This window comes from Lutra lutra, chromosome 8, assembly GCF_902655055.1.
Source record: "Lutra lutra chromosome 8, mLutLut1.2, whole genome shotgun sequence".
Lineage (NCBI taxonomy): Eukaryota > Metazoa > Chordata > Mammalia > Carnivora > Mustelidae > Lutra > Lutra lutra.
Window position 1 is genome coordinate 103,761,984 of NC_062285.1, and position 20,508 is coordinate 103,782,491.

General features: G+C 35.9%; 1 protein-coding gene across 3 annotated transcripts in view; it reads left to right on the forward strand.

Annotated features, from left to right (window-relative positions):
- NAV3 (neuron navigator 3) overlaps nt 1-20,508 on the forward strand; it is a 617,699-nt gene that overhangs the window by 226,072 nt on the left and 371,119 nt on the right. The window contains exon 1 of one of the 3 annotated variants that reach the window (XM_047741949.1): nt 8,199-8,704. The exons of 1 other annotated variant lie outside the window; for it this stretch is intronic. In XM_047741949.1, the coding sequence (XP_047597905.1) occupies nt 8,453-8,704 (252 nt within the window). In that variant the 5' untranslated portion in view covers nt 8,199-8,452. Of the gene's footprint in view, nt 1-8,198; nt 8,705-20,508 lie in introns of those variants that run through there. One more of the 3 variants, XM_047741950.1, reaches the window with a different exon arrangement.

Below are 20,508 nucleotides of genomic sequence, written 5' to 3' on the forward strand. Positions count from 1 at the left end.
TGGCATAACTCTATGATTTCTGAGAGAAGGATAATAAAAGGAGAATCCTATTGTTGTGTCAGCTGAATTTCTGGAGATAATCTCCAGATCACTGAGTAGAGATGGAAAGCTCAAATAAAATTCAGGAGTCATGCTGAGTTATAGAGACTGAAATCAAAGTTCAGGATAGTATAGAGGTCTGAAATTTTTCAGACAATGTACTAGAAAAGAAAAACCATGGAGAGAAAGAGAAAGAAAATGAATGGGAGAGAGAAAGAATGAGAGAATGAGAATGGACACTGAAAACTTAGATGTTTCCCTTAGTGTTTCACAGAGGAAAAAACTGTGCATGTCTGAGAGGACACAAGCAAAGGCCAAGGAAAGAAGCATCAGAAGCCATATGATAAACAATTCCTACAACTCACACAAGTCTAAGAATACTTGGGATTTCCCCCAGTGAAAGTAGAGAAACCACATAAGGTGTGAGGCATTTGTTAGAGTTCAAAAAAGTTTATTTCTTTACGAGTGGTATTAAATTAGTTCTAGACAATAAGCTTCTCTGTGCTTTCTTTAACATAGCTTATAATAAAGTCTCAAAGGTGACTTAATTGTGTACTGTTACAAAGTCAAACACACCTTAAAATCCAGCACACAACAATGTATAATTCAAAATGTCTAACATGCAGTAAAAAATTACCGGGCATGCAAAAAGTAGTGTAACAATGACTCATATCCTGAAGCAAAAAAGATCTATTAATAGAAACACCTGAAGATGACAGAGATGATGAAATCAGTGGACAAGAATGTTAAACAGCAACTATAAATATGCCCCTAAATTCATGAAGGTAGAAGAAAACATAAATATGATGAGAAGAGAAAGAGTGATCATCAGAGATACTCAATGGAACTTCTAGAGACTTAAAATGTATTATCTGAAATAGAATTCACTGGATGAGCTTAACAGCGGATTAAATATTGTAGAAGTAGATTGGTGTACTTGAAAATATAGAGGCAGAAGCTAATTGAATGCAAAATGAATAACAGAGTTAAAAATATTTAAAGAATAAACAGACAGGCACATGGGTGGCTCCGTTGATCAAGTGACTGTCTTGGGTTCAGGTCATGATCCTGGAGTCCCAGGATGGAGTCCCGCATCTGGCTCCCCACTCAGGGGGTAATCTTCTCCCTCTGGCCCTCTCTCCTTTCATACTCTCACACTCTTTCAAATAAATAATATCTTAAAAAAAAAAAAGAATAAACAGTATTAGTAACCTATGGAAGAAAACCAAATGGTCCAACACATGTGTAATGAGAGCCCCAGAAAGAAAGAGGGAAGTAGTCAAATACTTATTTATTTATTTATTTATTTATTTTAAAGATTTTATTTATTTGACAGACAGAGAAATCACAAGTAGGCAGAGAGGCAGGCAGAGAGAGAGAGAGGAGGAAGCAGGCTCCCCCCGCAGCAGAGAGCCCGACGTGGGGCTTGATCCCAGGACCCTGGGATCACGACCTGAGCCGAAGGCAGAGGCTTTAACCCACTGAGCCACCCAGGTGCCCCAGTAGTCAAATACTTTTTAAAATAATTGTCAAAAATTTCTCCAATTTGACAAAGCTATAAAGAAGTTCAGTGAACACAAAATAGAAGAAACATAGTAAAAATGAGTGAAAGGGAAAAATTTAACAGAAGCTGAATAAAATAGTCCCCGTACATAGAGAGGAACAGAGATGAGAATTACAACGGACTTCTTAGAAACCATGCACGTTGAAAACAGAGACATCTTTAAAATACTGAAAGAAAATACTGAAGGAAAATTTCTAACTTAGTTTAAAAAAATTGAATTGATCCAAAGAAGGCAGTATAGGGTAAAAACAATAAAGAACAAATAGAAAAATAATGGCATGTGGTAGACTTAAACCAATCATCTTCATAGTTACATGCATTTGAAATGGCTTAAATACTCCAGTTGAGAGGCGTAGATTATCAGACACCATCAAAGAACAGGGCGAAATAGGCGTCATCTGCTGGAAATCCACTTTACATGTAAAGATACATATTCAAAGTAAAAAAGATGGAAAAGTTCTACCAAACTTTTCAAAAGAAAAGTTTCAAACTTTCAAAAAGATGATCAAAAGAATCATCATATATTGTGAAAATAGACTTCATTATAAGAAATATTAACAAAAATAAAGGCTTTTCATTAAGTATGTTAAAGGAGTCAATTCATCAAGGGGAAATAATAATCTTGAATGTGCACAAGGCTAATGATAAAGCTTTAAAACACATAAAGCAAAAACTGACAATATTGTTAAAAGACAATATTAAGATAACAGATGGATGTCAAGAAGCTATGAAGGGTCTGGGATTTTACTCTGATTATAAGCCAGTAAGCTAACATGATGCATCTTCATAAAAGATATTGAAACACACTACCTGGCAGAGGACATGGCACTCCTCCCTGAGAGACCAGGCTCAATTTATTAGTTATAGCAATAGCAATCGGAGAATATCACATCTTCTCGTGTAAGTTCCTCAAGCCCCATTTCCTACAGGACAGTGTGATAAGGACCAGAGGATGTCTGCACATGCCTTGAATTGGGTTATAGAAGAGAAACTTTGGACCTAAGAAGCACAAATCTTTTATAATTAGTTGTGAGCAAAGCTGCCTGACATTTTTAGCTTGTGGGAGGCATTATCTTTTTTTATAACAGGCAGTAAATAAGACTACTCTTTACTTCAGAGGGAAATGCCCACCATTTTTATCTTTCAAACCTATTTTTTTCCATCTTCCATGCCGGTTGCTTGAAAACAAGAAAAATTCTTGAAAACATATTTCAGCATAAAAGTGAAGTCAGTTATGGTGTCTGGTGCCAAGACTGCAAAAAACGTGAGAAATATATGGAGAATTTTCTCTTAAGAACCTTGTACAAACTGGGAGAAAATGTTTTTAAAGTTTCTATCTAAGAAAACATGTGTTTCCAAAACATATAAAGAGCTATTGAAACTGAATAGTAAGATTAAAAAAAAAAAGAGCAAACATTTTAAACAGACATTTTAATCAAAGATGATATATGGATTGCATGACAAACATAATAATACACTCAATGGAAATAAATTATTAGAAAAAATTTAAATTAAAACTGCACTGATATACCATTGCACCTCACTAGAATGGCTAAAATTAAAGATCTGCATTACAAAGTATTGATGAGCACGTGGAGCAATTAAAACTTGTGTATATCACTAGTGGTAGGTCAAAATGGTACGTTTGAAAGATGGTTAACAGTTTCTCAATACAATTTAATACTTTACTTATCAAATAAGCCATCAATTTCCTCCTAGCTATTTATCCATGCAAACATATGATAAATACCACCACAAAACTATTCAAATATTAGTAGACCTTTATTCACAATATCCTCCAACTGGTGAATGCATAAACAAGTTGTGCTATATCCACACAGTGGAACACATCTCAGTCATACAAAAAGAAGAATCCTTGATCCACATAACATGGATAAATCTCAAAAGCATTATGTGAAGTGAAACAGACCAGACACTAAAATACTGCATAATTTCAATTAAATGGAATCCTAGAAAAAAACTAATGTCAGAAAATACTTCTCTGGTTGCCTGGGTTGGCAGGGAGAAAACTTTTTAGGATGAAGGAAATTTTCCATCTTGCTGTAGTTCTGGTTACATTGAATTATTTCTTTAGAATTGCTGAATTTTACATGTAATTTTTATTTCATGGAAATGTGACTCTATTTTAGCAAACCGCCGAATTGAGTAGCCAATCATATTTTATATTTTGTCCTTTTGTAAGCATGTTCTTAGTGTTGCTTAGTAGTTGGTTATTTTTTCTTTCTCTCTTTCTTATAAATAAATAATAGCAAATTGTCCATTTCATGAAGTGTTATTATTTATTTTTAAATTCACTGATGTTATAATTTCAGCTAGGTTGTAATTCTCTTATTGCCTGAAACTTAGCTTGGCTTTAAAGATTTATTTATTTTTTTGACAGACAGAGATCATAAGTAGGCAGAGAGGCAGGCAGAGAGAGAGAGGGAGAAGCAGGCTCCTCAATGATCAGAGAGCCCGATGCGGGGCTCAATTTCAGGACCCTGGGATCGTGACCTGAGCCGAAGGCAGAGGCTTTAACCCACTGAGCCACCTAGGCGCCCCTCAGCTTGGCTTTAGAAGGTAGTGTATTTCAGGGAAAGGATAAGTCATTTATCTTTTTTAAAAATTTTCAGTCTTTTCCCCTGAGCTCAGTTCTGTTAACCTTTATGATCGGGGCCAAATTTTTCACTTAATGCTTCTTGACCTTACCTCGATAATTTTTAAGGTTATCACATGTCTTATAACGTTAATAGCCAACATTTACTGAGCACTTACTATGTGGCAGATCGTGTACTAATGACTTCATACATTTAATTCTTTTAATTCTCAGCAACATTGTAAAAGGAATGAAATTATTTTTTGCCATTTTATAGCTAGTAAAACTGATGTATCCCAACTTCCAAATTCATACAGCTAATAAGTGGGGAAATAGAGATTTGACTCTAGACAGTACAATTTTAATCTGTTCCTTAAACTGTCAATTTACAAATCATCGAAAATATAGACCTTAAATTTTAGTGTATAGGAGAATCAGTTTACTTAAATTTTATTCTCAGATTTTTCCCTTGCCCTCATGATTCTTACTTGGTGGGTATAGGATGAATCCAGTAATCTGTATGTTTAGCAAGCACTGTAGGAGATGGTTTGTTGAACCTGGTTTGATAAACCCCATTTTCTGGGGCATCTGGGTAGCTCAGTAGGTTAAGCATTGGACACTTGGGTTGGGCTCAGGTCATTATCTCAGGGTTGTGAGATCAAGCCCTACTGTGCTCAATGTGGAGTCTGCTTCTTCCTTCTTTCCTCTTCTCCTCCCCTGCACCTCCCCTTTATCACATGCTCATGTCCTCTCTTTCTCTCTCTCTCAAATACATAAATCAACTAATTAATAAAAACCATTTTCTGTGACTTTAAGCTGTTTAACTCTTCCAGGCCTTTGTCATCACCTACTCAAAGGTGATTTTTTTTAGGATGGGATGGGATGACAGTTCTTGGCACACCAAAAATTCTCTAGAATAAATTAGTTTTTATTGCTCTTGGTGGTAGATGTTATTTCATAGAATTAGTCAACAGTGGCAATTGTTTCCAACCCTGTATTTCAGTGAAATGATATCATCCAATAAGCAAAAGGTGTTTCAAAGTGAAAAGACATCTTACTGACTGTAAGCACTGTTTTTATTGTTTTTGCTTTTTTCAATTTGATTATATTGGGAAAAACAGTGTGTTCTGCTCTGGCATATGTTTCTAAAATACCAATTAGCTCACCTGCAATTGGTAAATAGAATTATGTTAGTGTAATGTAGAAGTTGCAAAGCTTTATATGTGATTTATGCCCCCAAGGGGGCAGAATAGTCAGAGTTGAATTATAACCTTGGGTGGAAAAAGAAGGCCTTCAGCTTTGATCTAAATAGTCAGTGGGGGCCCTTTTGGTTTTACGAAAATTTTTTAAAAAAGCCAAGTACCAATATCAGGGGCTCCATGGCCAAAGGAACATACCCCTTGTCTTATGTGGCTCTTAAATATTTGCAGTTGCATTGTCCCCCACCCTGTGCCCATTTCAGTGGCACGCCTATGGGCTCAGAGTGTGCCTTCCAGCTGGATTTTTCCTACCAATTCTTTTTTTTTTTTTAAGATTTTATTTATTTATTTGATAGAAATCACAAATAGGTAGAAAGGCAAGCAGAGAGATAGCGGGGGAAGCAGACTCCCCACTGAGCAGAGAGCCCGATGAGGGGCTCCATCCCATGACCTGAGCTGAAGGCAGAGGCTTTAACCCAAGCCACCCAGGTGCCCCTTTTCCTACCAATTCTAATTAACATATTGCCAGTCATTCCCCTCAATTGTGAAGTATTGTTGTTTGCTTTGTTTTTTGTTTGTTTGCTTGTTTGTTTTTAGGTTCTGGGCTGACCTTCTTGCTTGGGTGGTCCAGATCATCTTCCAAGGTACAAATACTGTTTGCTAGTGATCTGTTCCCAAAGTTGCATGTTTTCGGTGGTCTGCCCAGAAGCTATTTTCCCCACAAGTCCTATTATTTTGGGTATGCCGTTTTGTTTGCTATGTGGGGATTGCAGGATGCATGTGACTTCTCAGATACTTTAAACCCCATTTTAGGAACATGAGTATATCCTGCTTTGCAATATCTTACAGTCTCTGGAAGGGTTGGTGTGTTAATGGCTTGTTAATTATAAACTAACTTACTTCCTCAGAGTGATCATGTCTTTCTTGCCTCTGGTGTTGTATTTGTTTCTTACTATACAATTGAGTAAATCCCACTTGAGTTACTTTCTTTTTTACAGTTGGCAAGATTTCTAATTTGTATTTGAATTTCTTCCGTGTTTATATCAAAAGAAGATACAAATTCAACTTTAATTATTAGCTTTTATCTGTAAATTACTGCTTCTTACCTAAAACTACAAAATAATTTATAGAGTTGGAATAGAAAAATAATTTCTTACTATAGAGAGATTATTTTCTACAATAATAGTTATGATTCTTTTTTTTTTTTTTTTTTAAAGATTTTATTTATTTGACAGAGAGAGATCACAAGTAGACGGAGAGGCAGGCAGAGAGAGAGAGAGAGGGAAGCAGGCTTCCTGCTGAGCAGAGAGCCCGATGTGGGACTCGATCCCAGGACCCCGAGATCATGACCTGAGCCGAAGGCAGCGGCTTAACCCACTGAGCCACCCAGGCGCCCAATAGTTATGATTCTTATAATTGCTATTATTTATTGAATGTCCATTAAATGTCCACTCATTTTTCTAGGAACGTCACTTGTAATATTACTAATTCTTAAAATATTTCATGACTATAACATAGATTTTCTAAATAAAGAAAAAAAAGGAGTACATCTGTGTTTTAGAATCTTCAACAAAAACTCAAGCGATATGAAATAAATTCCTGTTATTAGGTAATACTATTGAAATTTCAACACCATCACATAAATATGATATTTACTAAATGATGGAGGAATTTACTGGTATACCCATTGTCTAAGTGCAGCTACTTTAAAGACATTATTGCACGCATTTCAGATATTTCTTAAAAACTTACCCCTTGCTTTTGTTATGGATTTAGACATGCTTTTACCAGAAATAGAACATAATCAAAGTATAATAAAATGATTTTATGGATAGAAGCAGCATTGTTCATAGTCACTGAGTATATATTTGGATAGTTAGTACATTAAGATTTTAGTTTGGACCTAAAGAGCTTGAATAACAGTGTTATTTTAAATTGTTTCTAAGGTGGTTTCTTAAGTTACTCTAAAGAATACAGGCCCTTGCACTTTTTAACCACATGACTTTGGTCAAATTACTTATACGAATCTGAGTCTTATCCTTTCTCTGTAGTGGAGAGAGTAAGTGTGCCTATTCTTGAGTGATCCCACTGGTTAAATGTGAAGTAACTGCTATATAAAACATTCCACATACATGTTAGCTGTGAATATTAATATCATTATTGTTATTAAATTTAGAACAATAATTGCTATGTATCTAGTGTCTTGCCATCCGCATTTACTGTATTTTCCTAACCTAGGCAGGTATAGTCTGCTGAGTGATTTAACACATTTAGCTAGTTGCACTGTGGCATGAATTTAACCTGATTTCATGGGATAAAACAGAATGAGCACAGTGGTTCATGGCTGTCAGTAGTGAAAAATAGCTGGAAATCAGACAAACAGCTTCATTGCTGAGATTGTTTCCGGGCTAAAAGTTCTTCCAACAGCTGTTTGTTTTGGCCATTAATCCTGTCCATTCTCTTTTTTAAAACTGGGGGAAATACAGTTTTCTTTAAAAAGAGAATGTAGGCTGGTTATTTCTGAAGTCAGGAAGAACTCCTGTCCTTCCACTATTGTGGTCTTTTGGCTGCCTTGACAGTTGGACTGAGGACTTTTCCTTTTGTTTCTCTCCTCTTTTTTATTCTCAGCACTCAGATTCAGACTGCTGTAGTGGGAGGAAAAAGTATAACTAGGAGCTCTTTAATCCTAGAGAAGGAGCTTTGTAACAGTTACCTTCAAGAAAAGTTTGCTCCCCAAAGGAGTATTTAATATTACATAGGCACTGACTCACTGAACAGAGAGAGAGTGAGGCTAAGAGGGAGAGAGAGAGAGAGAATGATGAGAATATAAGCCATTTGAGCCAGCCAGAACGAAAGATACGTAACTAAAGATGAAGGGAAGTTTTGCCTCTTCCTGGAAGTTATATTATTAGGGTTTTTTGTTTTTTTTTTTTTTTCTTTTTGAATCATGATGACCGCTAGTTTTGTTTAAAGTATTTGTTCTGGAAATACTAAAGTTGGAGTCTACCAGACTGAGGTTAGAAGCATTTTCTTTGGCAGCAAGAAGATACTTTTATGGAAGCCATGCCTGTACTTGGGGTTGCCTCAAAACTGAGACAGCCAGCTGTTGGGTCAAAGCCTGTTCATACTGCTCTTCTGATACCAAATCTTGGTACTACTGGGTCACAGCCCTATTCTTCAGGACCTTTGGAACTTACTGAAACAGAGAGCTCAATGCTTTCTTGTAAGCTCACATTAAAATCAACCTGTGAATTTGGAGAGAAGAAACCCCTCCAAGAAAAAGCTAAAGAGACAGAAGACAGTAAGGTTAGTAGCTGAAGGTTACTTGCAGACGTACAGAGCTAAAATGCAGATTTCCTTGTAGGTGGAATGTAAAGCATGTTGTGAAATGGGGAGTGGTAGAGGAACACCGGTATAAGAAAGTAAGTAGTTTGTGCAGCTGAAAAGCTAAATATTTAGCTAATGTAAAAGTGTATTGATAATTTATGCTTGTAGCAAAAGTCATTGACAAATTTCTCTGAAAATGCATGTTTGCTATAAGTACTATTTATTGATGAATTGCCTCGTTAGTCTTAGACAGCACTTTGTTACTAATAGCAATAACAGTCACAAATATGAGAAAAAGGGACCTATTTTTCATGCATATTACACTGTAAAAAAAGGAGATTTATCTGTTAAAATCCATACAGATGTTGTCACATTTTCTAAATGCCATTTGTATTTTAAACATTTTCTGTTTGAATATATGTCTCTTAGACTTCTTAATTCATTGCACTATGAACAAAAGTAAAATATTATTTTCCTTGATATTGCACATTTGTCTGGATTTTCACTTGTAAATTGAAACCCTACTGTTTTACTTATTACTGACATCTTTTTCAGTCATTTAATTTATGATATTTTCTGAGCAGTGGCTCGTAGCTCTTGGTTTCTAAGCCATACTGCAGTTGTTTTCTCCAGATGCACGCTTGCATGGCCTTTCAGTTGCTCAACTTCAGGGAGATCCATTTGTACCCTGATAAACATCACCTTTTAATGCAGCACTAACTATGACATCAGGCTTTCCAAAGTTCCTGCTCTTACCTCTGGTTAAGGGGCTGCTTTGATTTTACTTTCCCACCCAAATGCAATTTTAAAATAATTTAAGAAAAAACTGTGTATTGAAATCCAATCTACAAGTTAAAAAGAGAGCCACTCCTTTGATCTGAAATCTCCATCCGTGCAGCTCCACCTGTTCAAGTCCTCTAAGGAACAGCCAAATGCAAATTTTTCCCTAAAGTCTTTGCTAGCTACCCCTTACTCTCCTTTCCTCTCTTGTGATTCTCTGGCTGTAATAATAGTTAAAGCACATTTATTTACATTTATTTTAATTATCTTGATGATTTATTTCTATTCCCACTGAATTGAAAGTATGCAGATAGCAGGGCCTTATCTATACTGTGTACAGCTCCCGCTGCCCAGTGCCTTATGCCTCAAAATTAAACAGTAGTTAAATGGATTAATACATGAATGAATGAATGAATGAATGAATCAATCAATCATCAATCAATGAAGAATTATTCTGACAAAGATTTAGTTAAGTTCATTAGTCTTTTTGGATCATTTACTCTTAAAACAGAAGGTGTGGAGTGAATGATTTTTTAAAGTACTTGTAGCTCTAAAGTTATATTATTCCTTTTGTATTTTAAGAAAACTTTAGACAATCACATAAGAAAAATCAGTTAAAAGATAATTACTTGGGGGCATCTGGGTGGCTCCGTGGGTTAGGTCACTGCCTTTGGATCAAGTCATGATCTCAGGGTCCTGGGATGGAGCCCCACATTGCACTGGGCTCTTTGCTCAGCAGGAAGCTGCTTCCCCCCTCTCTCTTTTCCTGCCATTCTGCCTACTTGTGATCTCTTTCTTTGTCAAATATCTAAATAGAATATTTTAAAAAGTTAATTGTAGGCTTATAGTTCTCAGTCTAGTGTAAGCAATTCAGGGTAAACGAAAGGAAAGATAAATTATTAACAAAAGACTAAAAGTATTTAACTTTATGCAAAAAATTAAAAGCAAATGCCACAAAGTTCTGTTTTAATGTTCCATGTACCCACTACAACTTGTTGGGATTAGATTGAAAGAATAGGTAGACCCTTTTTCTCTGCTGACCATGCCTCTGATCTGCAGGTTTAGTCAAACTTCCATTTTGCTAAACGGCCTTGGCCTAAGACTTTTGTATCATAAATACTGTTTGCAATAGAATTTTGGTTCATCTCTTTGGTTAACAAACGTATCAATCACACATCTGATATTCCAATAAGACTCTGTGGTAAGCAATGTTGTAGTTAGGGGATGTTTTTAGCATGCCACTTGGCGATTAAAAAACTTTTTCAAACAAATTTAAAGAATGCCTTGTCAGCATTTCAGAATATTTTTAAATGTCAAAAAAGTATATTTAAAGATTTTTATAAACTTTGAAAAAATAGAACTGAAGAAAATAACAGACATGACCAAGAAAGTTGCATTAGAGATAATCAGATTTTACTGCAAATAGTAGGAAACTCAACTTAACAATAGGATAAACAGCACAAGCGTTTCTTTCTTTTTCTTTTTTAAAAATTTAAATTCAGTTAATTGGCATATACTGTATTATTAGTTTCAGGTAAAGTTTAGTGATTCCATTCATTGCGTATAACACCCAGTGTTCACTACATCAAGTGCCCTCCTTAGTGCCCATCACCCAGTTACCCATCTACCACTCACCTCCCCTCCAGCAAACCTCAGTTTGTTTCCTAGAGTTAAGAGTCTCTTATGGTTTGTCTCCCTCTCTGATTTTGTCTTAATTTCTTTTTCCCCTCCCTTCCCCTATGATGCCCTCTCTTGTTTTTTAAATTCCACATATGAGAAAAATCGTATGATAATTGTCTTTCTCTGATTGACTTATTTCGCTTAGCCTATATCCTCATGTAAAGGATATCTGAAAGTAAGCAGTCCATAGCGGGTAGTGTGGCTTCTTGAAATTGTCAGCGAACCTGTCTCTCTCTTTTGCCCATCACTTTGTGGCATCTGTCTCTCAGTCTTGAGTGGATAATTGAGTTTTGCTCCTTTAGAAAGACACACTCTGCTTCATTAAACGTTCTTCCACATCCAATTGGCCTGTTTACAATTCCGGTCTATGTAACCATTCCAGTCTTTAATTGTTGACACCTTTTCTTCTATTGTAGTTCCATCTAGCTACTGTTTTCCAGATGTCTCCTTCCTGGGTGTCCCAAGTTGTTTAAAGTACTTAGTCTCACTGTTGTTTAACAAATAAATAACATTAGTTCTGGACTCTATGCCACATACATTAGGACTCTCCATCACCATACCTCAAGGACTTATGTATTTCTCTAGCTGTTTCTTATTCTGAATTCTTACTTTCTTTGACTTTTCTAATGTGTCTCTTCATATGGTTGGTTTTTCCATTCTTCCTGGGTATTCATCCAAATAAGAAAGAGAGTCACTTTGCTTTGGAAACTGAGAATCAAGAGATTAAAGTTAAGAAAGGGGCTTCTATTTTGTCACAGCTCAGCAAATCACATGCAATTAAGCATTCAACATCCTTGTTCATGAAAGTCCCCTGGCCATACCCATCACATTAGCTTTCTTTTTTGATTCCCAATCTCGTTCCAGCTCGGTCCGCCACCTCGCTTTTCCTCCTCCTTTTTACTGTCATTTCTCTCTCTTTACTGTCAGTTTCTCTCCAGTTTTGGGCCCACTCATCTTTTCCCTCTTTGATTACCCATGCAAACTGAAGATTCTTTACATTATTATAGAAAATAATTTTGAGTACCTACTTTGTTCTTTATAGGATATTTCTTATTTTTTTTTCTCATGACATTTCAAAGAGGGCTTTATTATCCACATTTACAGAGAAATAAACTCAGATAGAGTGGGAGACATTCATAAGATCAGATGGTTAACCAGTACCAAAATCCAGAATTTGAATCTAGGTTTGCTCCTACAAAGCTTTTGTTTGTTTGTTTTTGTTTATTACATTATACTTTCTCTTCATGATGTAATTGCAGTATTTTTTTGTAGCTATACCTTATCCTGCAAATCTCACCAACTCCTGAGTCAGTTCAGACGTTAAAGAAAAGAATAAACAAATTGTTGTGGAGGTTAAAAGGAAGAAAAGTTTGCACCCAGTTAGGGAGGTCTGAAGGAAATTCTTGAAAGGGTAAAGGCCTCCTTGACCATGTTGGTATGGACATTTGTTTCATTTTCTTACTCTACCAGTTGCAAGGAAAATTAAGGTAGAGATTTGTTCTTAATATTTCATTCACAGTATTTAGCACTAATGTTTTAAAAACAGAAGATACTTAAACCTTAAGTCCAGTATTTTTTTTAAATATGAATAGCAATATAGACAAGCAAATATATTGTATGAATAGTATTGTTATTGAGGGAAATATTTTTGTCGATTTTAGGGACAAGAGAAATCCTTTTTGAATGGAGCATTCAGGAAAGACTTCACCAAGTAGTTGGTATTCAATGGGCAGATCGGACCCAAGTATAGAAAGGAAAAAAGCGTTCGTTGAATGAAAGATTGGGAGAGAATGCCCAGTGAGTAAACCATTATAATTTGAGGATAATGTTTATGGAAAGGAGCAGGTTTAGGTCAGGTTATACATGGAAGCAAACTTCATTAGATAGACATTGGAGAAAGCGCTTAATGTAAGAATGAGACAAAATTACACAGTAATGTTATGTAGGAGAAATCAGAGCAGAAAAGGATTAGTACTAATGTTTATAGAGGCTTGTTATATGCCTGATAGTGGGCCGGACAATTTATGGAGTGTCCCATCAGTCCCCCCAATAGCCCTATGTTATAGGTACTGTTATTACCCTCATTTCATAGATTAAGAACTGAGGCAGAGAGTGGTTATATTACTTACCAATATTTCAGTGCTAAAGTGTAGTAGAATAGAGATTCAGTCCAAAGCTGTGTGCCTCCAGAAGACATTACTCTTATCTAATAACACTGCAGTGAAGACTTTGCTGTGTCAGTGGGAGAGAACTATTCATTAACTTGATTTCTATATAGACTAGTAAGGTTTGTTTTAAATATTTGATTAGCACTGCTAGTGAATTGCAAATAAATCATGCTGTGCCCAAGTGCCTAGAATTTTCAGAAGACAATTAAGTTGACACATGGTCTCTACTGAATTTTTCAAATAATAGAAATAAATAAAAGAAACCCCATGATAGAATAATAGCAGCAGATGTCAATAAAGTAGATGACTGACTCTGGCCTCCAGCTGTTTCCTTCTTGGAGAAGATGCCTGATTGCTGAGGACTGTCGACACTCCTGTTGGCTCGCTCACATGGTAGCACTTCCAAAACTTGCCAGACCTACAGCTGCACAGGTCAACCCTTGGGTCTCTCTAGAAGTTCCGCCTTCCTTGCCTGTTTGTGCTGTGTTTGCACATTTACTTATTTGTACTTAAAGAACCATGAGTATTTCTTTTTCTGGTTATGGCTCATATTCTATGTTTCACGGTTAAACTGCTAATGGTTGTTTTAATTGTCTTTGCCTTTGTGGTAGCAGTGGTATAAAGAATGTTGTAATGATCCTTGAGTTTTAACATTTTCTCTACTGGCAGAATGCTAAGCTTTTCAATATCATACATTTATTTCTCTTGAGTAACTCTAGAGCTGTAGCAATTTAATACTATGTTTGTTATTTTAGTTTGTGCTTTACAGAGTCCTTAAAGAATTATATCTCATGCATTCAACTATGAAATTACCAAATATTCTTGGGTAAATTAAAAGTGATTAAATATTATTGAAAATCTCATACAACTTTTTTATTGTTCTTCAACTGTCAATATTGTATATATTTGATGCCCATTAGCCCAATATGTTCTTCTGAGTTTCTTAAACCTTTCTACTAGACATGTTTCTTTTCTTTGATATAAAGAAAGGCAATAAATATATGTAGATATATAAAACCAATAGATATGTCACTAATTTTTAAACACAATTGCTTCATGGTTGTATGCTGTGACAATTCCAAAAATTATCTTCAATCTTGAACTTAATGCATTAGATGGCATAGTTAAAAGAACATCACATTAGAGCTCAGAGATTTGACTTAAACTTTTGCTAGATCCTGAAAAGATAAGTCACTTAAATTCTCCAAACTTCAATGTCTTTATCCTCGGAAATGAAGTTAATAGCTCTTGATAAGGGTTTGCTGAAGGTAATATTTTTTATCCACTTCCTTTCTCCTTCTTCCCAATTTTGTCCTAGGAGTTATCTCTTTTATCTCATTTTTTCAATCTCCTCCTCTCCTCCAGTGGATCCTTTGGACCAGGATTTTTTTAAACTTGGCACATTTTGGACCTGATAATTCTTTGTTGTCTGGGTCAGTCTTACTATTATAGAATATTTAGTGGCATCTCTGCTATTAGTGATTACATGCCAGTAGCATTCTTCAGATGTGACAAACAAAAATGTCTCTAGACACTGTAAAACGTATCCAGAGAGAGGGCAAAATCAAACCCAGCTGAGAAGCAGTGCTTTAGATTCAGCTTCCAAAATTGCTCAAGTTGTTGCCTTTTTTTTTTTTGCCATTTTTTTTATTGAAGTATAATTGACCCATGTTACCTTAGTTTCAAGTGTGTAACATAGTGGTTCAACAACCCTGCTTTTTATACTGTGCTCACCACAAGTTTGCTATCATCCATCACCACACAATGCTATTACAATATCATTAAATATATCTCCTATGTTGTATGTTTCATCCCCATGACTTGTTCATTCCATAACTGGAAGACTGTACCTCTTACTCCCTTTCACCCATTTTCCTCATCTTTCCACTCCCCTTTTCTCTAGCAACCATCAGTTTGTTCTCTGTATTTATGAATCTGTTTCTGCTTTTTATTTTCTCGTTTGTTTTCTTGCCTAGATAAGTGAAAGCATATGATATTTGTCTTTCTCCAGCTGACTTACTTCACTTAGCATAATACCTTCTGGGTCCACCCATGTTGTTGCAAATGGCAAGAGTCCATTCTTCCCTATGGCTGAGTAATATTCCATTGTATATATATACTACATCTTCTTTATCCATTTATCTGTCAATGGGCACTTGGGTTGTTCCCATTTCTACACTATTGGAAATTATGCTGCAATAAACATAGGGGTCCATCTATCTTTTCAAATTGGTGTTTTCATATTCTTTGGGTAATACCCAGTAGTAGAATTACTGGATCACATGGTCTATTTTAATTTTTTTTGAGGAAATTTTGTACTGTTTTCCATACTGGTTGTAGCAGTTTACATTCCAATCAACATCCTTATCAACATCCTTTCCTCCACATCCTTATCAACACTTGTTATTTCTTGTCTTTTTGATAATAGCCGTTCTGACTAGTTTGAGGCAATATCTCATTGCTTTTGAATTGCATTTTCCTTATAATTAGGGACATCGAGCATCTGTTCATGTGTCTGTTGGTCATCTGTGTGTCTATTCAGGTCTTCTGCCCGTTTCTTTGTTTTTTTGATGTTGAGCTATATAAGTTCTTTATATATTTTGGATATTAAACCCTTATCAGATATAACGTTTGCATATATCGTTTGCCATTCTGTAGGTTGCCTTTTGTTTCAAAAGTTTCCTTTCTTGTAGGTTTCCTTTACTGTGAAAAAATTTTTAATTTTGGTGTAGTCCCAGTAGTTTTATTTTGCTTTTGTTCCACTTGCCTGTGGAGACGTACTTAGATACATGTTGGTATGGTTGGTGTTAAAGAGGTTACTGGCTGTGTTTTCTTCTAGGAGTTTTATGTTTTCATCCCTAATATTTTTTAATATTATCATTATTTCCTTCAGTCTGTTTCAGATGATCATCCGTCAATAATTTGCATATATATTTCTTGAAAAGTTATTATGTATTCAGTGCCACTATTCCAGGCTTTGTTTGCTTTACTTTTTTGATTTCTGACTCCTATTCTGTTTTCCTAGAGGTTACAAATAGCTTTTGAAAAGACATCTCTTTTTGATTAACATTTTAATTAATTACTTAATTTTTAGTCACATTTTAGCTCCTGTTTTCATCCTGTTTGCAGCACTTCATGTCTGCCGACCACAATTCTCTTTCTGGAATGCTCCAATATTTACTGGCCCAGTAATCTTGGTGAGTCAATTAGTACTTAAGCCTTAGTTTCTTCATTTACAGAATGTAGACAATATAAACTACCTCATAAAATTAGTGTGAAGAATAAATGAGATATTGCATATAAACTATATTCCAACAGAGCATCCAGTATGTACTTGGTAGTCAACTTACCTATTCTATAATATTATAAAAATAACTGAGAATTTACCACAAAAGCTAGTGATAGTAAGAACTGATAGTACAACAAAGAAGGCAGTGATTAATTCTCCGTGCACAGGGAAAAGAACAATCCTGCCATGTGTTGACTGGTGGCTTTGTTTAGCCAGATAGATTTGGGGGGAAAAAACACATTTTAAGTAGACAGGTATTTACCAAGATGTGTACTATTGTGCTGTATTTGGAACAGTATACATTAATTACTCAGCAATCCTAGAATGTAGGATGCAAGTTAAAGAGATGAAGTTGAGTCGAAGCATTGGGAAGATGGTTGTTAGATGTCCAGTAAGTTGTTTGAACTTATTTTGGTGGGGAGGGGGAGATGCCAACATGACACGAATAAGTCTATGTTTTAGAAAGGTGATGATGAAATGAAACATGGATAGAATAAGTGAAGGGAGAGAAGCTAAAAAATACAGAAGTGAAGAAGAGTGTGATAAAGCAAAATTTTTACTATAAGACCAAGCTATAGAGCAATGGAAGAATGACAAGTGTAATAAAAGAAGCAATGGATGTTTGGGTACATTTATTAATTACTAGTAATCCACAGAATTTTAAGTCTTGATGGTTACATTTTTCTTCACACAAAACTTACAGTTTGGGGGGCACCTGGGTGGCTGAGTGGCTTAAAGCCTCTGCCTTCAGCTCAGGTCATGATCCCAGAGTCCTGGGATCAAGCTCCCACCCCCCCATCGGGCTCTCTGCTCAGCAGGGAGCCTGCTTCCTCCTCTATCTGCCTGCCTCTCTGCCTACTTGTGATTTCTGTCTCTCAAATAAATAAAATCTTTAAAAAAAAAAAAACTTATAGTTTGGTTGGAAATGATAATTTGTGAACTTGGTAGCAAGTAGCTATTAAAACTAATGATAATTACTAATACTTTTTGAACACTAGTCACATTCTATATCCTATATCCAGTTTATTTTTATAATTAAACATATTTAGGAGTTGAACTCAAATTGGTGCTAAAGTAGAAAAGGAATTTCAACCTCAGTGTGTTTGACTCCTATGTCAGTCTCCCTCTCCATCTCTCTCTCACAACAATTTAAAAACCATAGTCAAAATCAATGTTACTCACTTATCTGTGTGGACACTTAGTCACATAATGGCTGTGGGGGGGGGGACTATGGATTCTTGCAGGAATCATGAATTAATCTTTGACAAGATTCACTTTTAATTTTTCCTCTCTCCCAGCCCCCACTACTGCTCCATTTTGGCTTTAAAAAAGTACTTTTCTTTGAATTTCTAGTCACTAGGACCAATAGAGAAATTCAATATCTGTGGGAGAGTTCATTAATTGGATACATGGCAGGATTTCCCCACTCTTCCCAGTAAATGGAATGATTTGTTAAAAAGTGTTGCAATTCTGTCTGCAGATAAAGTCACCAGATGAGAGAGCATTGGTAAAAATTTACCATTTTCCCAATAAAATAACTGACGCAGTCTCCATGAAAGAAAAGAAAAGAAGAGAAAAGAAAACAAAACGACAGACCGTTACTTTAAAAATTTTTTTTTTAAATTTTATTTCTTTATTTGACAGAGAGATCGCAAGTAGGCAGAGAGGCAGGCAGAGAAAGGGGGAGAAGCAGGCTCCCTGCTGAGCAGAGAGCCTGATGCAGGGCTCCATCCCAGGATCCTGGGATCATGACCTGAGCCAAAGGCAGAAGCTTTAACCCACTCAGCCACCCAGGTGCCCCCAGACCATCACTTTTTGTTTTATTTCAGTGTAATAAAGGACTGTCATAAAACTGAAAACCTGAGGTGGACAGGTTACAGTTTTCCATCATGAAATATGTAAAATTTTATGAGCCATCAACATGGCATTGTGTTAAAGTAATGCTAACTTCTGTAACAGATGAACTCAAGGTCTCAGTGGCTTAACACTGTAGGAATCTACTTTTCATTTATATTTACCTGTTTCATATAGTGAGGCTTGATGAACTATGGTCTATAGACCAAATCTGGGCTGGCACCTGGTTTTATTAAGTGAAGTTTTATTGGAACACTGTCATGCCATTGGTGTGTATGTGGCCTGTGGTTGGTTTTGTGCTGTAATAGCAGAGTTGAGTAATTACAATAGAGTCTCGCCTGTAAAGACTAAAATATTTACTATCTGACCCTTTATAGAAAAAGTTTGCTGACACATGCATATGGTAACTCAGGAAACCAGATTCCTTCCAGTTTGAGGTTCCATCATCCCACCTCCAACCAGCCATCAGCGAAAGAGAAAAAAATGGAAGATTACATAAGAGACTGAGAAATTTCACATGTCACTTCCATTCACTTCCATTCTGACCAACTCTGAGTTGGTCAGAACTTAGACGATAAAACCTCTTGAGAGACAGGCTAGGAATTAGTCTACTCGTGTGTCTTGAAATTAAGGGAAATGGTTTATTAATCAGAGACTGCCTAATTTGTCAGATTTTCAAAATTAAGCAAGAATTTGCCATATTAAAAATATTCTCGGGTAATCCAAAGTATCTTTCAGATTGTCAAGTTGTCCTGAAATATAGGGATGTCTCTTTAAACACAACACATCAAATAAGCAAAGGACCATTATTGCACTCAAGTCACTAAGTGTACAGAGAGAAAATCTTATAGTTAACTTAGCTTTTTAAAAAAATAGACTGGGTACATTTATACACAAGTAGAATTTAAAAATTCTCTGTGGTCTCATGACTCCCCTGGCTTCTCCCCACCTTGCAATTTTGATAACCACCTTCAGTTTCTCCTGTTCCAATCTGCTGATCCAAACTTCCATCCTGAAAGCAACTCTATCTTGGTTCTGTGCCTTCCTTTCCATTTGCTTCATTACTCAGTTTTTAGCATTCTTCTTTTGCTGGATATGGAAGCTCTCCATTAGAGCTGGGAACCAGAAATAAGGCAGTATAAGATGTGAATTCTAGAAGAGTCATTTAGAGAATCAGGATGGACTTGGACATAACCCCAGGAGGGAGGCATTTGCTGGCTTCTAGCTGTGGTCCAGCGGGTGGCTGCATAGTTGTGTGAGGGAGTATCTGCTCTCTTGGCCTGAAGACATGATCCAGCTTCTGTCAACACATTACAATTTTTTCCAAAAGGGACCTAGTGGAAATGTGTAAATGGTTCATTGAAAAACCCATCGCCATCATTGAAAGAAGCAACTCAAGGTAATCCTTTCAGACCATGGTATGCAACTGTAAGAAACAATACATAAAACAACCTCTTTTCAAATTCAAGATAAATTTCTATATGACTTAATTGGTCTTTAAATTGAGTTGTGCATATAGGACTATTTCTATTCAGGTTTCTACTTCTCTTTGCCAAGGTTTACTGTTTAGCTTTAGATCAATTTAAATTGCTCACTTTTTAGACTCTAAAAAATACACAAACGTTATATATTTCTTTTCATTGTCCCTGAATGCTCATATTTTTAAATATAATTTTGTTGTGCTTTTTTTTTTTGAAAGTTTATTGAATTTCTACAGTGATACTTTTGCCAGAACCTTTTGTTATTATTTTGACCCATATATTTTGGGGGGTTGTGTTTCACATTTCCTTTCTCTTTAAACCATCTGCTTTTTATAGCTGTTTCTTCCTTCCTGTGGCTGACTTTTTGATATCCACACTGTGTGTTGCTTTCTTACATTGAACACAGGGTTTATCATCTCCAACAATATGTTTTCTCTGTTGTTTTCCTCTAATTCAGGCTAGACCTATTCTATTCTAAAACCAGGCTGCTATTTCAGAAATGTAAATCCCTCCAATGGCCACTTCTAGGTA